Source organism: Falco biarmicus, chromosome 6 (assembly GCF_023638135.1).
Source record: "Falco biarmicus isolate bFalBia1 chromosome 6, bFalBia1.pri, whole genome shotgun sequence".
In the NCBI taxonomy this organism is placed as follows: Eukaryota; Metazoa; Chordata; class Aves; order Falconiformes; family Falconidae; genus Falco; species Falco biarmicus.
The window spans coordinates 47,390,547-47,411,707 of record NC_079293.1 but is presented as its reverse complement, the minus strand read 5'-3'; the positions used below and the strand labels follow the sequence as shown (position 1 = coordinate 47,411,707).

Below are 21,161 nucleotides of genomic sequence, written 5' to 3'. Positions count from 1 at the left end.
CTAAAATTTTGTGAGTTAAGCAAAAACTTTATGAATCTAGCTCAAGTAAGCAAGGACGCTTAATCCTATTTAACGGTGATGGGATTAAAAGACGGGGCTCCCGCTCGGAGAGTTAAATAGCGGCCCCTTCGTCCGCCCGTCCCTCCCTCCCACCCCTCCTCTCCCCGGTGCGTCCCTATGTGTTTTCCCCCCGCTCCCGCCGATCCGAGCTCCCTGCGCTGCTCCCGGGGCCGTTCCGATGCTGACCTGGCCGCGGCGAGCGCCGGCGGGACGGGGTGTGAGGGAGGCGCTGGGGCGGCCCGGCCCGGCCCCGGGGGGCGCTCGTGGCGCGGGGGGGGGGGGCGCTCTGCGGTGCTGGGCGGCCTCGGGTTGGTCTTTGAAGGCGGGTTAAACCTCCGTTTTGTCAGCTCGGGTTGGGGTCCTGGGAGGGCTTTCTGAACGGCGATCGGGATGTCGCGCTCGCAGTTCCCGCTCCGCAGGGAATAATCAAAAGGGAAGCAGCTGTGCGTTAGGCGAGGGGTTTATGACTTACGAAGCGTACCTCTGCTTTCCCGTAGGACAGCGCTTTAGCGTGATCGCCTTTTGTTACCTGGAGTATTTTCACAGGCTTTGCTGGAGTTGATGTCAAGTGAGGAATGTTTCCAGAGGTGGAAGCTTCCCGGGATTACGAGTGGCATGTACATGTAGCAGCCATTACCCCTCTGCCGGGACCGCGGTGCCGCTCAGCCTGCCTGCTGCGGTCAGCGCCTGGCAGCGGCGCGGTCCCGGCGAGGCGGGTCTGGGAACCCGGCTCGTGTTTTCCTGCGGGGCGAGGTGGGCGCTGCCGGCGTGTGCGGGGGGGCTGGAGCCAGCGAGGGGCTGGCCCCGCGGCCCCGCTGAGAGGAGGGCTCCACACAGACGTGCGGTGAAGTTAGGCGTTAACAGATCAATTAACTTCCACAGAAAGACTTTTTCCCTTTTTACCCCCCCCCCCCTTTTTTTTTTTTGATTGGTGTTGGTTTAAAGCAGGAGTGCGTGGTTGCAATGAAATAAGCTTTCTGCTTTGGCATGTGGAATATTTATATCATGCTTTTCTCTCATTGTATTTTTTTCTCTTGGGCGCTGAAAGTTTGTTACCTTGCCAGATTAAAGAGTAAACCTGCTAATCGTTTTAAAAGGCTTTATTATACTTAAGCATGCTTGGCTTGCTTTCCTGCATAATTTATTTTACTCTCGGGTTCCTTGAGCAGGTAACTCTTTAGCTGGACCCTCAGTGTTATGCAGAACAATTTGAGGGCTGGCTGTAGTGGGGAGGTGGATCTTCTGACTAATGAAAACACGTGTCCTTTGAAATGCAAAGGAATAAATTAAAGACCGCCGGTGACTTTTGTTTCTGCTGTTGTTTTTCAGTTTCTAGGTAAGCTTTCGACCTCTTTGGTGCACAGCGTCATTTTATGTCACTCCCTGCATGACAAGGCTGTAATAAAGAAATGAGATGTGGAGAATTTTTCTTTATCGTTGCGCTTTCATCTCTGTAACGTTCAAATCGACCCTTTAATAGCAAGCTAACAGCCTTATTAGCACAATGTTTCATAGTTTATTTACTGCGTAGTTCACAACCACTGGATTTTGTTTCACCGAAGACCAGTATTCTGTATTTTACCTTACAAATATTAAATTAGTTCTAAAAGTTCGTTTTGTAAAAAAAGCAATTGGAGGAGAGCTTATGCCATTTGTTTTCTTACACGTGCTATCTAGGAAGGGTGATATCATGATCTTTATTGAACTGGTCAAGCTTCAGGAGGAAGTATTTGGCTGGTGGTATCTGCTGCCTGTAGTTAGTGCTGTGATGGCATGGGGATGTATTCTAGAGGAATGACATAAATAACTGTGGTGAGAGATGCCAGCTCTCAGTGGGGAGATTGGTTTTGCAGATAATTAATCATGCTTATCATACAACAATAAAAACATCTTGGAAAAAATAGAGGGCACCACAAATAAGTGGTCTGATTCAATCCATTTTGATGCGTAATGTAAAACTGAGAATATTTCTCCAGGAACCTTTTCTTCCGTCCAAGTCTTGTTACAATCGAACACCTATAAATTGATTTTTTTTTTTAAAATGACTTTTCCAAACCAGAAGCAGCATGAAAATTCCGCCCACCCTCCCCTAGTTCCATGAAACAAACCCCAGAAATCAAAGTCCAAATGTAAGCTGTGACACCACTGTTGGACGGTTAGCTTAAGTGCAAGTTCACCAAGAGCAAATCTTTTTTTAAAGAGGCTTTTGAACTAACTTTATTTAACAAGATAACTCTTATCCTGAACAGTTTTGTTCTGTGATTGAGTTGTTCACTCCTAGATAAATACTGTGAATAGCATTTAATAGAATAGAACTTAAAACAGAATCTATCAAGAATTAGTAAGCTGAACATGAATATTTTTAGTTTTTTGTAGTCAGGTTTTAAATAAAAAGTTTTACCAACAACAGCTGATGCAAAATGCAGTTGCTTGTCTTTTGCTAATTCAGACAAGAAGGCTGCTGTTTTTTGCAAACAAGGGTGTGTTTTTCTGGTATAGTACACTGTACTGACAGTAGCAGCCTATGGTAGCTAACAAGAGTTGGTCTAGTTAAACCAAAGCTGCTGAGGAAGAGTTGTACTTTTACTCACTAGCAGTTGTCTGTGTAGGTGACACTTTTCTCAAGCTTTGACCAAGGATATGACAACTTTTTAGCTACAGCATAGTGTTTTGAAAGTTATATCTAATATTTCCATAAGCACCTCCTTGATTTCTGTCAGGAAAGAGTTATGGTGTAGTTAGAGGTATCTCCTGCAGCCTGACACAAATTCAGATGGTACTTGGGGGCTGTATTTGGCCATGACAAGGTGAGACTTTGCTAGCATGCTGTGTTGATTTGACTTGTGGCTAGATTGATGTGGAGTTTATGCTCTTTGGATGATACAGCTGGCGCTGTTTTCCTGACTATACTTAGAAATGTGGGTGTGTTTTGGGTTTTCTTTTGTTTGTTTCTTAGTTGATCCTTGTTGGGGTATAAACTAATATGTGGATGGTGTTGTGGTTGACCTGTGGTTTTGCTTCCTGTATCTTGCAGCACTCCCTTGAGTGCTTGTGAAACTGAATTCCCCCCGAGCTACTCAAGAGGGATTCCTAGAGTTTTTCAGGTTATTGTGGGACAGCTGTATGACTGTGGAAGCTGTAACACATCTACAGCACACTGCTTGTATATGATTGTGGGCTTGCAGTTTTCTGGGCTATCCTGGGTGCAGAAACCAGCAAGAACCTGTGTAGTTCCATAGGGCTGTACACATGGAGAAGTATCCGGCACAAAAGTAACTTAATTTTACTGGCATAACAACAATTTGAAGGACATGAAGTGGTCTGATGTGGAGGAACTTTCTCTGGTCACAGAAGCCCCTGGCTACTGAAAACCCTGCAGCTAAGGTCGTTCCTCAAAAGATGCAAGGGGGAGGAAAGCTCCGTACGGGGTAGAGCCTCCTGTGTGAGAAATGTCACTGCCTTACTGGAGAACATCAATGTGCCTCCTCTGTTAGCTGTAGCCTGATCTGTCTCTTCCCCCTGCCCTCAGGCCTTGCATACTTATTTGAGTTGTGACTTCAAGCCAAATTTTACGTGGTACAGACAGTTTGACGTGCTTGTGGTTAGAAGCCTCTGTTGTTGCGAGGCTCTGCTACAATTTGGCCTTTGTCGCTGTAGCTGTAGACTCAGTGAGCTGGGGATCACGTGTCTGCTTTGGTCTCTTTATTGCACTCCAGGTTTGGTTATTCCCTTCCTCAGTAGTTCATGGATATCACTTATTCCTGCGCCTGTTCTGTCATGAAATACTCAGATTTCCATTTCTGGTAAAGCTTTTTAGCAACTATATTTATAGGTATGCCTGGGAGAAGAGGGAGAAATATGTTAATTTATTAATGGTTAGCAATTAATTGTGAGGGCCTGGTGTTCTTTTTTTAGAGCCATCTTGCTTACCCAGAGAGATTCCAACAAGGTCAGTCACATTAGCTGTGTGTGCTGGGAGCTGCAAACCATAGCTGGATTTTAGAAGCAATTATGGGTAATGTATAGCACTGGAGTTATTTTTTTGGCCTTTCTTTTCTTTTTTAGGTACTGGCAAATGAATGCAATTGTATTCAAATTGTTTGGGGAAAATCTAACACTAGGAAACCCTTAGTTATTTTTTTAAGACAGAGTATTTTTGCTTTTAGTGAAGAAAAGAGCTGCCCATAACTGGGGCTGCAGAAGAGTATCCTTCCCATGCTTACTCAGTTACTTAAATACTCTATACATGTATTTTTTTTAATAGATCAGAAAATTACATTGAATAACCACTCTTTGGAGATCTCAACTGAAATTCTGAGTGTGGCTGGACCATAATGTTTTACTAGTGAAAGGTGACTATACTGAAAACATCTATATATATTTGCTTGTGGGCTGAAGCAGAGTAAAAAGTTGCACAACAAATTTGTACTGTTGCAGTCTTAGAATCATTCATTCATTGTTGTGAAGATCAGTGAGTGTGTAAAAAAAAAAAAAAAAACCAAAAAAAAACCACCCAAACCAAAAAACCAAACAAAAAAAAAACCAAACCAAAAAACCCCAACCAAAAACAAACACACAAAAAACCCCCACCAAAAAACCAAAATAAAACACAAAAAACAAACCAACACACCAAAGTTGGCCTCTGTTGTGATTCCCCCCCATCTTTCCATGTTCACAGTTAGCTCTGTGTACTTGCCATTAATTTGCTGTTCAAACTATTTTAACCAAATATCAGAAAGTCTAAAAGCTGAATGCTGTCAGCATGATGTTTGGAAAAGCAACACTTTAAATGATAAAATCACAATGGGCATTAGTGGAAAGTTGACTGTAACCTTTGTAGAGGAATGTGGTGAGGCTCTTACAATGAATTTTAGGCATGCAAGATATATTTAGGTAGTACCTGAACATACGTAGTAGTGTTAAGTGCAAAGATGCTTGCTCAGTATTGACCAACTAGAGGTGTAAGGTGGTATACTTAAAAGAAATTTCTTCTAACTACTCAACAGAAAGTGCAGAGATTGGTCAGTGGGTTGGCTGCTTTTTTCTTTCTTTAAAGCTTTTCCTTGAGTGACACGAAGTAATTTGTATCTGTTGTTGTAGACTTCTATAACAAAAACCTCATTTTGGACAAAATGTGTGTGTGTCAGATTTTCATAATTCTTGTTATGTGTTCGTTCCTTGCACTTCTGCCTGGGACCCATGTTTTCAGCATGTAAATCTTCTTGGTTGAGGATCATGCCTCTCTCTGTATGCTGTATAGCATCCTACAAGAGCTAAGGGAAGACAAAATACACGGCACTGGATAAAATGCATGTTGAAACTTGTCATCTTTTATTTTCTTAAGTAAAAGACCCTGACAAAAGGCGGGTTTTCCAATATGCGCTACTAGAGCAGGGGTCCTCAAACTCAAACGTTTTAACCAGGGGGCCGGCGCACGGATGAAGTGGCAGGCAGTCATCTGCGGCTGCTTGGTTTTCCACCCCCAACCCCTGGTGTGTGTGTGTGCGGGGGTGGGGGCGAGTGGGTTCTGCAAATACGGGGGGCCGGATTGAGGACCCTGGGGGGCTGTATCTGGCCCGTGGGCCATAGTTTGAGGACCCCTGTATTAGATGGATTGCAGTTATGAGTTATGAGTGCGTACAGCCTGTTACCAGGTATTCAAAAGAATGTGGGTTTCTTTTCAAGTGGTGGTTGTTCTTTCCTTTTGATTTCTTAAATCTAAATTTCTGAATTGCCTGGTTTAAGTCATGATCTAACAGATGACCTCCCTCCAGGAATGTCAAACAGATGATGACTATTGACAGGGATTGCAGAAGAGGTGACGAGACTGCTCAGTTTTCAGTTTGCTGCATAATTTTAGGACAAGATTTTCACTTACAGGGAAATGTCACACAGAAGATATGTTAATGAATAAACCGTGCCTCTGGTTTTAAGTGGAAGAAGTTGATTACTATTGCCTTTTTTCTGTCAAAGTGATGACATTGTTCTTAATTTGTACTGTGCATTTCTCTGACAATGTCGCACAGTCAGGTGTCCCTTCCCTAGAGGGATGATGTTTCTGTAACGTCTCCTTGCTTTATCCTCCATGTACCCCAAATATATGTCCTGTCAACAGGAGGAGGTAGGGAAGTATTGATGTTTTCAAGGCTGGCTTGAGGAAAGGAAGGGTGGATGAGGAGTTAACGGAGCTGGGGCCTCTATAGCAACCTCTCATGTACTTATGGTAGTTCTTCAGGACCCAACTTCTTGTGGTCATGGGATTGCTCACAGATAGTGTGTTTGTCCACAGGACTGCAGTAAGAGATAGGAAGTTGAAATAAAAATGCTGTTTGACTGTGGATCTGTCTGATGTTAGGCAGGGTATACAGTCCTTCTGTCATTTGGGCACTCATTACCAGAGTGAGATGACTGGAGTCTGAGGCTATCATTCAGATTCCTGAGCCACGCTTCCTTTGCACGAGGAAATGGCCTGTGGGTTTCCATATGCCTGACCACGTCCTTTCAGAGTGCAAGCAATAATGTTTCACAGCTTGGAGGATCTGCAGGAGGTACACTGAATCAGCCCAATCTGTTTCACTGGCTTTAAAACATTCATTACCTATTAAAATAGATATTTACGGTATTATGAAATGTAGCTAATTTTCATCAGATGTCATGTGTGCTGGACAAAACCAAGCATTTGTGTGTGATTTGGTGAGATTAAATTACTGACCTCTAACTTTGGCCTACTGACATACATTCAGTATCTGGCTAAATTAAGTTATAATATTGCATCAGGGCTGAGTTCATGTCATTTCTTGTACATGCTTCTCTGATACCCTTTTACATGAAGACTGTTCTTTGTCACTGTAATGACAAAATCTCTTTAGTGTTTTGGACTGTTTCTTATACTAGTAGTTAGGTGTAGGTAAACAAAGCATCTGGTGTACTGTTGCAATCAAAGCTTTGTGGCATAAACGTGATCTTATCTTGTTCCTTGATCAAAGGGAAGAACTCCATTTAAAACTTAATTGGTGCTCATCAAGGGCTGAGGCTTCTGCTAAACCAAGTGTTGGTACAGGTTTCTAGGCTAATGATCCTGATGTCTCTGTCTTGTGTGTGCAAAATGAACATTGCTTAGGTTGCCATCCCTTTATCATTATCTTTCCTTATCTCAGAGTCTTGTATTACGGGAATGAAGTTTTCTGGGTTTATGAAAAGCTCTATAATATGCCCATTTTGTCACTAAATAAAAGATATCTTGTCTGGTACAGATGCTTTCCTAACCAGAAGGGAAGGGATGAAGGTATTGCCTCCTTTGGATACATTAAGAGTCTAGGGGGCCAGTGAGGCAGACTGGTTAAGGGCTTCTGTTGGGCTTTCTAGCTTCTGTAGCTTGTAGAAGACCTATATCTTGTAAGAGAGGATTTCTGCCATATGTTATGATATTTCTGCTATTGCCTATTCCAAACATGCTTTTTTCTGAGCTGCAGGTCTTGGCAGTACTTTTTTCTTCCTCTTGAACCAGCATTGTGGAAGGGCTGTGTCCTTGCTGTGATGGCCAAAAGGCAACTCTTTGGTGACAGGTGGACATGTAAACAAAAGAGTGAAAATCTACCGGTCTGTTTCATTGGGACAGGAATATCAGAACTTCAGTGCCCTGAAAATTTAATTTTAAGTTGACTGCTATCCCACTGCCGTAGGGGGCAGAATGCTGTACCTGAGCAGGTATCTTAGCACTGCACTGCTGAGAAGAGGAGGGCTTGGATATAGGGATGGGGAGGGACAAGCTAACAATAAGGGGTGAATACACGGGGAACAATACCGCTGTGTAGGACTTCCCGTGAGGAAGGAGGGCTATAAGAACAAGTTCAGACATGCCTGAAGAATGTGAACTAAAAAACATGTTCAGCAACCATGGGATGGAGCTGTGCCTGGAGAGTATTGTAGAGGGAAAAGAGGTAACAATGAAATGCAGGTATCTACTCTGACGTGAGTGTTTTAGGGTTTGTTTTTTTTCTCCCACCCCCCCAGTAGTTCTAGTGGTGATGTGTATTCACTGTTTCACTTGCTCACCCTTCACAAAGTGCAGGATTCTTGCTGTTCGTATTCTGATAGCTTCACCAAACAGAATTTTAAAGGGATTGTGGCAAAACATAAAACTCAATAATTATTAGTGTTCTCAATGCAAGCTGTATGGAAACTTTGGAAGAAAGAGGAGACAAAAGATATATATGCTATAAATTCTGTGTGTTTGGGTTTTTTTCCTTCTTGAAAATTTGTAGTATTCCATGTAGTATTTGGACTTAGGCTGTACTCACCAGAGGATGTAATATTATAGATCTTGTGAAATATCATCCCTGTGTAAACATAAAAGCATCATAGCTATTTCCTTGTATTTTTAAAAAATCCTTCATAACTATACATACTTCACACTATTTCAGACAGTAACGCTAGATAAATAAATCCGTGATCAAGACAAGAACTTGGAAATCAAACCTGCCAATAATTTTTTTCTTGTGTTTTTTTGTTGTATCTCACTATAACACGTTAGACATCACCACATTAAAAAAAAGTTAACACAGTCTGCCCTTAATTATGATTAGGATTTAACAGTAATCTTGGAGGAACATGTAATATTCCTGCTTGACTGAGAATGAGATTCCTTGCTTATCTGGGAGGGTAGGTGTGGGCTTGATGCAGCAGTGCTGAAGCTAGAGCATTATAATGGACTGAGGTGGCTGCTGTGCTTCCACAGCAGGTACTTGCAGGCAGCGGGGGATCTATTTTTATTGTTACTTCTGTGATAGTTTCATGTTTCTATAATGTTTTGCTGCTTACTATTAGAGTATTTGTGTCAGACTGATGCTGACTGGTAGGATGCTGGCTAGTTTTATTCAGATTTTAGAAGTACCAAGAGGAGATGATTGGAGTAGAGCCTTGAGAGACAAAGTCTCTGGGGGCTGGTGAAGTGTCCTTTTGGTGCCTTACACAATTCTTAGCTTGATGTAACCTTAATGCACCATTATTGCAGTGTCCCTGGTGCTTTGTAGTCTTTATTTTTTCAGCAGGCCTCTCAGTAGGAATTTGCTGTTATTTTCATTTTAAAGATAAGAAATTAACATTGTGGGGAATTTGGGTGTGCCTGCCTTACATGGTGTAGGTCCAAGTAACCTGAAGTAGATTATCTATGTAGTAGAAACAGTATTAGTGTGGTTGTCTTGGCTGTTTTAATTCCCTAATGCAATTGTATTGCTTATAAACTCCTGAAACATCTGTTTGTGCTACTTCAAGTGTCCATTCATTTATCGCTGTGTGTTGTGGAGTGTATGGTGAAAGTGGCTTGCCTCTGGTCATACAGTGGGTGGCATTGAAATCAGAATTAAGACATGAGTGTAGACATCTAAATTAGCCAGAGAGAGATACCTAGTATAACATATACTATGTTATAGTCACTGGAGCCTAGAGGGTAGCTCAGCAGATCTTGTGCTTGGTGTCTGCTCCAGGGTGAGCTGAATCATGCTGTGGGCTCTATTGACTACTGAGTAGGTCTCTGAGTATCCTGGGCATTAAAGCATGTCAATGTCCAACTGGGTCCAACCCATGATACCTGGAGCAGCAGAAGAAAACTTGCAGGCCCTGGTTCAGTGCTGTAGTTACTGGATCCTCCTTTCTCCATCAGGTGCAGGAAGTCATAACAACAAATGAGGGGGTGTGCTAATTTAAAAACTATGCTTCCTTAAGAAAATAGAGCATGGCTGCATTTAAGGCTGTTGGAATATTTTGGGAAGCTGTTTCGTATTTTGTTGCCTTAAACCGCTTCATGGTGCCTAGGTTCCAAGCTAGTGAGCATCCTTGGTGTATAAAATTGTCTCTTGAAACAAGGCAATTGACAACTGGACACTGGGGTGTGACCAGAGTACCACTAGCAACACTGTGTCAGCTTTCAGTGTAGTGAGGTTGCTAGCTTCTCAGGGCAGCATATATGGAGAAGAATTCCAGAGTCCAGTAGAGTCAATCCTGTGCTAGGCATGCCTGGAGACTTTTGTTGAGCTGTCATTCACAGAAGTACTGATTTCTCAGATTGTCAGCTTGTGTGCACGCTTTCAGGTTTTACTCAATGTGGCTTGGTTGCTGCAGAATACTGAATGGACTGTGTGGTTTTTTACCCATGTATAATTGAGCATAATGCATGTAACTATATTGTCCAGTATCATTCTCAACTTCCTAAGGCTTAAAAGTATGTTGAAATGGTAGTTGGGAACTTAATTATCTCTTTTGGCTTTACTGAAATAATTTTGCTCTTTAGTATTCTCTTCTTGTCATTGGGTGTTCTCAAAAATCTGTTAACTTTTGAGGACTAGTTTTCTATTAAGACTTAAACTATATTTTCATTCTGCCTGCAGCATTCCCCTAGCTAGCTCTGTTAGCCATATATGCAAGGGCCCTCCCTAGAGATGCTTCTGGCACCTAGGAATTACATGCTCCCTGGAAGCTGTGCTACTAAAGTTGTACTCTGTAACAGATCTTTCAAAAAATCCACCAAACCAAACAAAACAAAACCCAATTTGGCTGAAATCTTGCAAGAAAGAAGCAAGTTGCTATAAACTGAATGGCAAGTAGTCGAACCAAATACCCACAAGTATCTAATAGTGATTTACTGTGCCTTAAAAGTATCAGGAAGACTTGTTTGGAACTCCCGCAGAGTCAGAAATACCTTGTTGCCACTGTACTAAGGGGTGGAATATCTGACCATGCTCCTGCCTCTCCACAATCACAAAAAATACTGTGTGGGGATGTGAGATGGAGTGGATGAAAAAACAAGGGGCTCTTTGCTGCCCTCCGCTGCCCTACCTTACATCTGGGAAGGAGGTAGGGCTCCTGATCAGGTTGGTGGTGGTCTTTTGGACTTGTGTATGATTCAGACAGAGCCCTCAGTCAGCTTTGCCACCATTGATCTCAGATGCCTTTGGCTTTCTTACAATTGGATGTTGCATTTGAATGAACTCTGAGGTTCAGTGTTGTAAGATGATGTGGAATACTGAAAATGTGTCAGGCAGCTAATTCTGTGAAGCAATTGCTTTAGATGTTTAAAGCAATTGTAAAAATATGAAGAAGCTGAGTGATGTGGTTTGTCAACTGAGCAGTCAATCACCTTGATTTTTTTGACAGTCTTTTCAAAGGAAGCTCAGATGCTTCAGTGGTATGCTTTAAAATGCCTGTTGTATTGGGTACCTCAATGCAGGTCTGTCCTGTCACTGGGACAACATTATCAGGGGTTTTTTGGGGGTTTTTTGGGGGTTTTTTGGGGGTTTTTGGGGGTTTTTGGGGGTTTTTGGGGGTTTTTGGGGGTTTTTGGGGGTTTTTGGGGGTTTTTGGGGGTTTTTGGGGGTTTTTGGGGGTTTTTGGTTTAGCTAGGTGTGCTGACTGTATCAGCCTTTTCTCCCCCTCCCACCCCTCCCCGCTTGCCTTTATTGGTTCCAATATATGCTGGCTGCTCTTGCTCTGAGACCTTTGTGGCCAGGCCTTCCAGCTTTGCTCTGCTCATCTTCTCTCAGCTGTTGGTGGGAACACAATGGCTACTTTGTGAATACCTTTAAGCTTTCTAATCCTTGTCACATTGCTGTGAAGCTCTCCTCAAAAAAGCTGTCGGCTGTGATGGCATCAACCTTCCCAGCCCTTTGGAGTTGAAGGGCCATGGCTGGTTCAGTGAAATGGTTGCTTGTCCCAGCAGGGTGGAGTGTCATTTCTTGTCTTATGTTCTTCCACCTGTTTCACATCCCTTTGGGCAGGGGTTGGGATTTTTGCTCTTTGGTCTTGAGGCTCCTTGTGTGTCCTGGCTCATGGAAGGGACTCTGATGTGCTATATAAATTAATGCAAACAAAGTTCTAAGAAACCAGAATTTCTCCTGTAAACGTTGTGGGGATTTTTAACATGATATAATGCATGCATCCGAATAATGACAGTGTCTCCTAGGAGAATCCAGTAGTGACTTCTGAGGATCTGTCTGTGATGGAAAGAGGTATTGCACCATCAGCAGTTCTCTGTTAGTGTCATTCAGCTTGCTACGACATATTTATGTGGTTAGCAGCTGCTGATGGCTGGTGATTCTCATGTGCCTGTACTTATGGCTTCCTGGTGGCTGTGAGACTGTAAGGTGCTAGGCACAAATGTTTCATAACAGTGTAGGAGGTTGTCATCTGAAAGGCTGGCTATCTGGCAACTAAGTCAGCTGTTGCCTTACAGCAAACTGCTCCCTGACTAGCTCATGGGTGTAACAGTAATCACAGTGTTCACAAGGGTGCATACACAAAGGAGAGGCAGGTGTGTGTAATGGACCTTGCTGCAATCAGCCAAAACAGTTCCACATGGTGGTGTGAGGAGGCAGCCAAACCAAATTAAAGGGATCACCCCATTTTTTCCTGGGAGCCAAGAGGCAGGCAGTTTTGCAATGTTCCTTCTTGTTTCCATTGTGGGAACAGGCATCAGAGTGTTAATTACTAGAGTTCAAGAAAAGGAGCTCTTGTGACTAATGAACTATTCCTTCAACCACAAAACCCTTGAAACTTTTAAAAGGCAAGCTCTTAATTGCATGTTTGAGATGAAGGCCCTAGGGCGGGGGGTTATTGCACCATATTAACCACATAAAGTGATCAGGCACAGAGGCTTCATGTGCTAGACACACAAACAATTAATATAGAGTGTACTGTTACTGCTTTTAGAAAATGTAGAAATTTATGCTTGACCTGTTGCAGGATAGTATTTATTTTTAGGGCCAGCAACACCCCCCACCCCCCACCCCTTTTTTTCCCCCCCACTTGATAGGGACGATAAAAAATTACTCTTACTGCAAAGGTGTTGACCTGATTTCCCCATGGAAGAGGCCTGACATATTAAAGTTGACAAGCTGTGGAGGCAGCCACCTTGGGAAGTATGCTTCAAAAGGGATAGTGCTTTTGTGTTGCTTGTAGTCAGTGTGTAATTACTGTAATTAATACTAATATTGCCTGTGAATGAATTCTGTGCTTCCACTTTGTTCCTGTGGAAGAGTATTTATCCATGCTGTTGTGAAGAACTTGTCAGCAACAGTAAACCAGATGGGCAGAAGCTTGATGATGGGATGTATGGGCTGGTAGAAGTCTGGCTCTGGATAAAGTGGGATGAAGTTCTGATTTTTGTCTCTGAGTGGGGTGGGTTGATTCTTTTTCAAGTTGGGCTGTTCCTTTGCCAGGGACTTCTGCTACGTAAGCAGTCATCTCCAAAGGCTTTCCTTGCTGGAGGTTTTGGTGTGGAGATGGAGAGTGCAGCTGGGTGGGGGGTCTGGTCTGTCCCCTCTGTCCCAAAGCGTCTCAGGGCTGGCCAGTTCCCCCTCTAGGAAGAGGGTGTGAGCTGCTGCTGTTAGATTTGGTCTGCAAGTAAATGCGTGTTTCTGTGGCTCTTATTCCAGCATCTTTCAGCCGGATTAGTGTGTGTGCATGAGAGGGGGAAACAGTAGCTGGAAGTTTAGTGTCTCAGACCAAGAGATTGATGATAGTTTTATATCTATTAAATTGAAAATGTTGAGGGTAAAATAAATGTCTTATTTCATGTGAGTGGGATGGGATATCTAGAGGGAGTAACTTGGGCATAAGAAGACTTTGGTGTCACCCTGTTTGTTATGTGGCCATAATACTCTTAAATGGATTGCTTGCTTTTGAGACAATGCTACTTATGTCAATTTGAAATAAACACTGATAGGAAAATAATGCAAAGTATTTGTGTGCTTACTATAGTTAATGCAGTGTGACTGTTTAAAGGTCAGTTACATGGTCTCTGCTGGGTCAATATCTCAAATGGAAATTTTCAACTAATTTCTCATCTTTCCTCTTGTGGCTGTATTTCCCTTTATTCCCTGTAATATCCTGTTACATGATCTTCTTTCCCAGGTATTTTGTCATGTTGGTCTTACTTGGGTAGGAGCAGCCTTGCTGTCTCCTGGCTGTTTCATAACAGTTTTCAGAGGAGTTTGTGCTCACCTCCTCAGTAAAGAATATACTTAAAGAAGTGTCGAAGAGCAGCAAATGTTTTGATGAATTGCGTTAGTCCTTGGGTGGGAAGCCCTCATTCTTTTCCAGCTAATGGTAGGCAGTGGACAGAAGTGTCTGGTAGCCTGTGTGGTGACAGTTTGGAAATAAATTGGTACTTCACAGCTTTCTGCTTACAGGCCTCCATTACTTGTGCAGAGGGCACCACTGGAGGTGGTGAGTTTTTCTAGACGCTCTGGTAGAGAGCACATGGCGATGGTGCCATCCTCTTAGCAGCAGTCTCAGTTTGGGGGCATGAAGCCAAGTCTCCATGAAGAGAGAGTATTTGTGTGACACTGTTTCTTTGCTGCTGTTTTGATAACTTTTAAAAGTCACTAATGCTTTCAATTTAGGAAAGAAACTCCTCATCAATTACCTTTCCCTGCTGTTCCACACCTTCTGTAAGATGTAATGAATAACTTGAGTGTAAATAAGGTCACTACAGTGCCTGCAAGCGAACAAAGATGAACAGCCATCAAATGGGCTTCTGTAAAACACTGTTCTAAAAGTCCATTGCTACCTAGTTAACAAATAGGAGTACTCTCAGGGGTTGCAAAGTGTTGACCTGGTTGCATGTTCTCTCTCCCCTTACAAAGTAGTACACAGAAGTATTACTTCTGAACTTCCATTTCCAAATAGATCCTTGGGCACAGTGAGCAGCAATTTCTTATGATTTGGAAGTTTGAAAATTTGATCACTAACTGGAGCTTACTACATGGTACTAACCATGTGGCAGATTCACTTGCAGAAAGAAGTCCAAGCTGTGGAAATAAGCTCTGGCCTGAAGGTATTAGATCTGTTTAGGTAGCTTGGAAATAAGGCTCTGTAATACTTAAGATAAAGTGTGCATCCAGGAGAGAGACTGCTCAGGCAGCTTTAAGTTGATCAAACCAAACAAATAATTGTATCTAAATAAAACATTCAATCTAGAAGTATCCTAAGTAATATCTTTTTATTGGTGGCCAAACTGCTGCTTCTGGGTTTCCATGCCTTTCAGTTTCATACAGCCTTTATACCCATCAGATGGCACTTTTACAAAAATGATACAACTTTTAAAGATGGGAAAGGGATAGGGGGAGAGAGAGAAAAAAAAGTTTTGGTTTTTTTTTTTTAAGGAATTTTGTAACCTTTTACACGTTTGGAATTAATGGCTGTAGTAAGTCCATTCTGTGATGAAGGTAATTATAACTTGCTTGAAGGATCAGAAGAGGAGAACATACCATGTGTCAGTTTTGTTCTGGAAAGTTATGTTGAAAGTAAGACTTGTTAAAATGGAGTGGCTAGGCTTCTTCCAAATCTGTATTTCAAGGACCAGCAAAGCTTTGAGAATTTTCAGAGCTTGTGAAATATCTTAGTTGTTCTTTCTACCCTGTTCTTCAAGTATAACGTTAGTCACAGAGCCGCATAGGGGTCTCTATTTATATCTATATATCTGAAACCTCACATTTACCATTTCTCATTATTTCTGCTTTTCATACTGATCTGCAAACCACACTGTAGTTTTTAATAGTTGATAGCGGACTGTATAAAACCCCGAGTACCATCAGAATGCTTGGTTAATTTTTTTAGCGCTATTTGAAAGGTAACTAGAGGAGCAGTAAATAGAAGAAAAATAAGAAATTAATGTCTAAGGGACTCTAGAAATATAAATTGGAGTGAAACTATTTGCTTTAAAAAAGCAGGTGCAAAAATGATTGCACCTGCTGTTTTTGGGATGATATTCTAGTCTGTTTCTAGCCTTTCACCTGTTTCAGACACTTTTTGTGATTTACTCATATGTAAATAGTAAGTGCAGTCATCCCTCCCCTGCTCTTGCACTTTGTGGTGTGTCTTAATAACCCAGGCTAGGGACATTAGATGGAAGAGTTTTGGCTATGATTTTATTGTTAACAGACACATCGTGTTGTTAGTGTCCAACTAAATAGTCATATCCTTGTGATAATGTGCTTGGGGTAGCTAAAGCAGGATCTACATTCAGGATGCTGCAATATGCTCTGAATCATCAACATAAGTGTACAAGAAGTATGTGGGGTTTACTTATAAAAAAAGCAACCAAGAAGAGTGAGGAAGAACAACTATTTGCTGGGAAGCAGGAACACAAACCGATCAGTAATGCAGAAGTTAATAGGTGACGTCTTGATCGTTGCTCTTAATACAGCAACAGAACTGGGTTATTTTTGGTAGCTAAAGTAATGTTACAGGTTCAGGATTAGGGCCTCGTTGTAAAGAGCCTGCATGCGATCTCCCACATACACGTGCACTCCCTAAGGACTACATTGTGTCAGACATTAAGAATGCAAACCATTTATGGGATTTTCATCCCTTGATGCATCTGTTTTGCAAATACAGAACTCAGTCTTAAGGGGAGATTGTCCGCTTAGTACTCTTACAAATAGGACTGTTAAATGGTTAGTTTATCACTTCAACAAATGTTAACTATTTAGCCTTATTTAAAATTCAATTTGGATAGTCCTCACCCTTGGTTACTGTATAGCTGTAACGTGGCTAATGTGAAGTTTGATATAAATGAAATTGGGAGTTAGTAGTATCCAGGATGAGGGAGAAATATGGTCCTTACAAAGTGGATCAGCAGACCAATTTTCTCCATGTCCTTTCAGCTGCTGAATTTGTGCTTAACTGAGATAAGCATAGGAATGATATTTTTTAAAATTATTGATTTGCTTTGTATGAAAAAGCTAACATACAAAGAAAAAGGTATTTTGCTAAAACAAGCTTTGAAAGTAACATTTTTTTCTTTAGAAAAAAACTCTAGAAAACAAAGGGATAATGGCACAGAAAAAAACCCCAACCCCTTAGTATGAGGAAAAACTGACTATATGTAAGAAATCAGTGTTGCCATGTAGACAAAGAATTGTGAAATGCATGAGAACAATGAACTGAAGAAGCACTGCTTAGAAGTGTCAGTAGGCAAAAGATAACACAGATGGAAATACAGGTGGCTCTATTTTACTGAGGTTAACTTGCTGTGAAGCAGAAACATTTCCTCATTCAGACAGCTTTGAATTTTTGACACCTTGAAGTTTCCTTTTGTGGTGACGCTGATGTGAACTATCTGTTACTGTGAATGCATTAACATTACAACTGAAATTATGAAACTGTGAGGGAAATGGCTCATTAAATTGTCCAGGAGTGCTCCCGTGTCTGTTGCTTTGTGAAAATTGTTTTTAAATTTGATTGTGAATTACTTTAAAGTACAGTAATATGGAATTAGGTGTACAGTGATGGGGAGCTGCCTCTTGCTAAGTTTAACTTCATATGTCTGCATCTTGGAAGTCAACAGTGCCAAATACAGTCCTGCAACATCTCTCTCAACATTCTTCCTGTGTGTCACCTATAATAGTATATTTCCCCAAGTCTGTGCCTTGCATGGTGTCATTTGCTGCTAGGCTGTGCACTGGTGTCTCAGGGATGGTTGGTGTATGTTGGTCCACAACACAGAGCTTGTCCAGCCTGCTTTTTGCAGTGTTTCTCTTGGTGCACTGCTGTGCTTTCGAGAAGGTGCTCAGATGCAGCCAGAACACTTGGTGGGGCCCCTCATCACCTCTGTTTTGGCTTTCTGTCACCACTTTTCCTATGGATAGGACATAGAAGGTTTTCTGGCAAGGGGGTGGTAGTATTGTGCAGGTGGGAAAGGAGGAGATCAGGATGTTGGAGAGAGGAGTGGGATGGACGACGGGAAGAATGAGACTAGAGAGGTGATCTTCAGCCATACAGCATGATCTGTGGACTGTGGCCTAATTCCATAATTTCCATAGTTTCTGGAGTTTTTGCCTTTGGGGACTTAAATGATTACATATTCCTGCTATGGATTAAGCTACAATATGTATTTAACTACAACAGCAACACAAAATTAAATTGCTTCCATTAAAAAAAAACACCAAAAACAAAAAACAAAAAACCCAAACCAAAAAAAACCCCAAACTGGTTCCTGTAATCTTGTGGATGACTCCACAGCAAGCATTTTAGGTTCAGTGCTATTATATTTCTGTAAGTGAAATGGTAAAGTGGTTTTAAAAGCTTTTATAAGTAAAAGTTCTGTAAAAAGTGTGTGTTAGAATAATGGTATAAAAAAGAAACCACCCAACAAATTCAGCATGGTTGTGTGAGTTGGAAAATTCTGGGAAATGTATTTTTCTGTGGTTGCATTGATTTAGTGAGAACATCTGTATCTGCTAGTAGCAGAAACAAGATTTGTTTTGAGCTTCTCTTTGAGCTGTTAATGAGTGTGAGAAAATAGACCTCTTTAAGTGGGGTCTGCAGCTGTTCCAGTGAGGGGCAGCATAGGGGGTCTCGCAAGGTACAAGTCAGGTCCCTGACATAGGCTTTGTTGGCCACGGTTGTACCACTTTTGGCTGTTTATTCCCCACCCCCCTGCAACTTTCTGCCCTTGTTCTCTGCAGTGATTCCACAGCAAAGGTGGCAGACCAGGTTGTGTCGTCCTACATCCTTTGGCAGTTTACAGCTCATTGTACTACTGAAGCTGTTGCTGATGATGAGCTTATAAAGGTCCTACTGCAGTGGTTGAGGCGCAGGCATCTGTGCAGCTTGCCTTCAGCTGTCAAGATGTTGATGTTAAGTGGCTGGGACAAATCAGTCTCTGGTGGTGCAGAGGAGCTTTACACTGCTTTTGGGTCAAAGTGAGTTGGCAGTAACCATTTAGGCATCTTTGTGCCATCTGGGAACGGATGAAGGAAATGTTCTGGAGTCATGTTGTTCTCCTGTGTGTGGCCTCCTGAGGGAGTGAGTCAGGGTGTTGGACAGCCTGAAGATGAAATGGCAACCTACCTTGTTGATTACAGTGGCCATGAGTTCTTGTTGCCACCTAGTTGCAGGAGCAACAAATGCTGTGGTACGCCCATGGGTGGTTTGTTTGCGGTAGTCATCCCATATGCTCTGTACAGGAGAGGCTGTTTTCTAGGGTGTAGGAAGGAGCTGGCAGTGATTTTTAGATCTTGTAAAAATCCTGTTGCATCTCTCTCTCACTGCAGCCATTTAATTGCCTTTTTTGCCTCCCCTCATGCAAGCGTGTGACTTTAAAGTCACATTGATGATTACCATGCTGAAAGCTCTGTATTTGCTGACACTGTCAGTCATGTTTTCACCAGCAAAATGATTTTATTAGGTTGTGGCAAACACTAGGGTATGTTCACTTGGACCTGATGGCTGTCAACAGGGCTTGAATGAATTAGTTTGAGAACAATCTCTTTTAGTAACTAATGAGAATTTTTTCTGCCATTGCAGTAGTCTACTAGAGCATGCAGTGCCAAGCTCTGTGGGTTTAAAACAACTTTTTGGTGGAGGATAAGTCATTTGCTAGATATAATCGTAAAAATTTAAGGTGAAAAAGAATAACAAGATCTGGGTCATACTTGCTGGCAGTGCTTCTGTGTCAGTGGAGAGCCATTCTGAACCCATTTAATTAGTTATTTTAAATGCAACCAACAGACAAATAAGCACACCTTTGGATGTATCAGTGTATTGGGCAAAGAGATGTTTTTCTTGTTTCAGTTTGGAGTTCATAGTAGTTCTTAGGTGCTACTTGAGCAATAAACGTTGATTAAAGTGGCTCATTACAGCTAAGATATACTGCCATTTTATTTGGTTTGTGTTGCCTTGCTCATGCTGCAGTATATTCAGCGGATGAATGCGAGCTGCATCATGCAACAAGTAGGATGTTGTTTTTACTGTGAAGTCTGGGTTGGGGTGGGTGGATGTTGTCAGCAGTGTCCCTGAAGACGTGTTGTGGTATTGGCTAGGAAGCTACTTGGGCTTGTCTGCCCAGGACAGGTGTGATCTCTGTTTTAATGTTTTTCATGCATTTTCTGAATGTTGGCTTTCATCACATGTTCTCTTGAAATTTAGAGTGCCAAGTCTGTCTGCAGAGAACATATGGATATGCTCTGCTTCCATCTCGTGTTTTTTTCTAGTTTGCCAAACAAAATCTGTTAAAGCATGGAAAGATTGTTTTTCTTGTGAAGCATAGCTGGTCAGTGAGTGATGTAGTTGATTCTTAAAAGAAAAATAAAGCATGAATGTTGTATTCTGTGAAGCTACTTCATCACATGGAACTTAAATTTTTGATGCAGACAGAGGATGTACACCAAAATCAGCAGGAAAAAAGTGCATCAGTTTTTTGTGTGTGTGTGTGTTTTTTTTTTTTTTTTTAAATCCTTCATCTTTCTCTGGTCAGCAGTCCTGTTCTGGTGGGGGCTGAGACTAGCAAAGAGTTACAGCTGAATACTGCCAGCAAGATATCATGCTGCCAGGTATTTGAGGTCTTGGAGATGAGCCCTTGTTTGTAGTTACCATTCTTACTTCTTGGAAACCCATTTTCCAAAGATGAGTGTTTGGGGTGGCACTGTGGAGTCTAACTTAGTGGTAAGTCCTGAACAATATCTTATCTTCCCTCTTCCTTCCAGTCAAGTCAAAATTTCAACCCCTATTTATGGCTGAATATTCAGAGGTGAAGTTAATTGTGTTCTCTCAGGGCAGTGGGTGACATTAACAGCAAAGCCCTGTCAGGTTATAGGCTTGTATCTGCAGTAGGGGCTCACAGGTGTGCACACATGTCCAGTCCAGCTCTGCAGGTGAAAACACGATGGAGTATGTATTCTGACTCACCTGCCTTCAAATCAGTGGGAATGTAATACAAAAGATTTTTTGTTTGTTTGCTTCCTGATAAACTCTACTTTATCATGTCTAGGGAGAATGCCCTGTCAAATTGAAAAAGGCTTTAATTTCTGTCTCTCTGTGGTTGTGGCATAGGGATCTATTTTTCAGTGTAGTAGGGTATGATTGGGCTGTGTCCTTATGCTTGTATCTCTTTTATAAAGAGAGATTTTTCTTGTTAAACCTGTATGTCATTATGCTGTGTCTTTTTTTTTTTAATGTGGCATGCCAGCACAATTCACTTTTCAATTTCCATAGCATTACACTTTAATTTTGCCTTTAATTTGAAACCTTAAAGCTATGTCATAATAAGAAACTCCCTATAAAAAGTAGAAATAAGTTTCTCTTCTTCTACCTCCATTTTTTCA

The 21,161-nt window shown here is 41.8% G+C and overlaps 1 protein-coding gene across 5 annotated transcripts in view; it reads left to right on the top strand.

The window, feature by feature from the left end:
* The window catches only part of CNKSR3 (CNKSR family member 3), a 59,053-nt gene that overhangs the window by 642 nt on the left and 37,250 nt on the right, over positions 1-21,161 (top strand). The window contains exon 2 of one of the 5 annotated variants that reach the window (XM_056342689.1): positions 3,976-4,075. The exons of the other annotated variants lie outside the window; for them this stretch is intronic. Within the exon in view, the coding sequence (XP_056198664.1) occupies positions 4,072-4,075 (4 nt within the window). The 5' untranslated portion in view covers positions 3,976-4,071. The remainder of the gene's footprint in view (positions 1-3,975; positions 4,076-21,161) is intronic. 5 annotated transcript variants of the gene reach the window in all.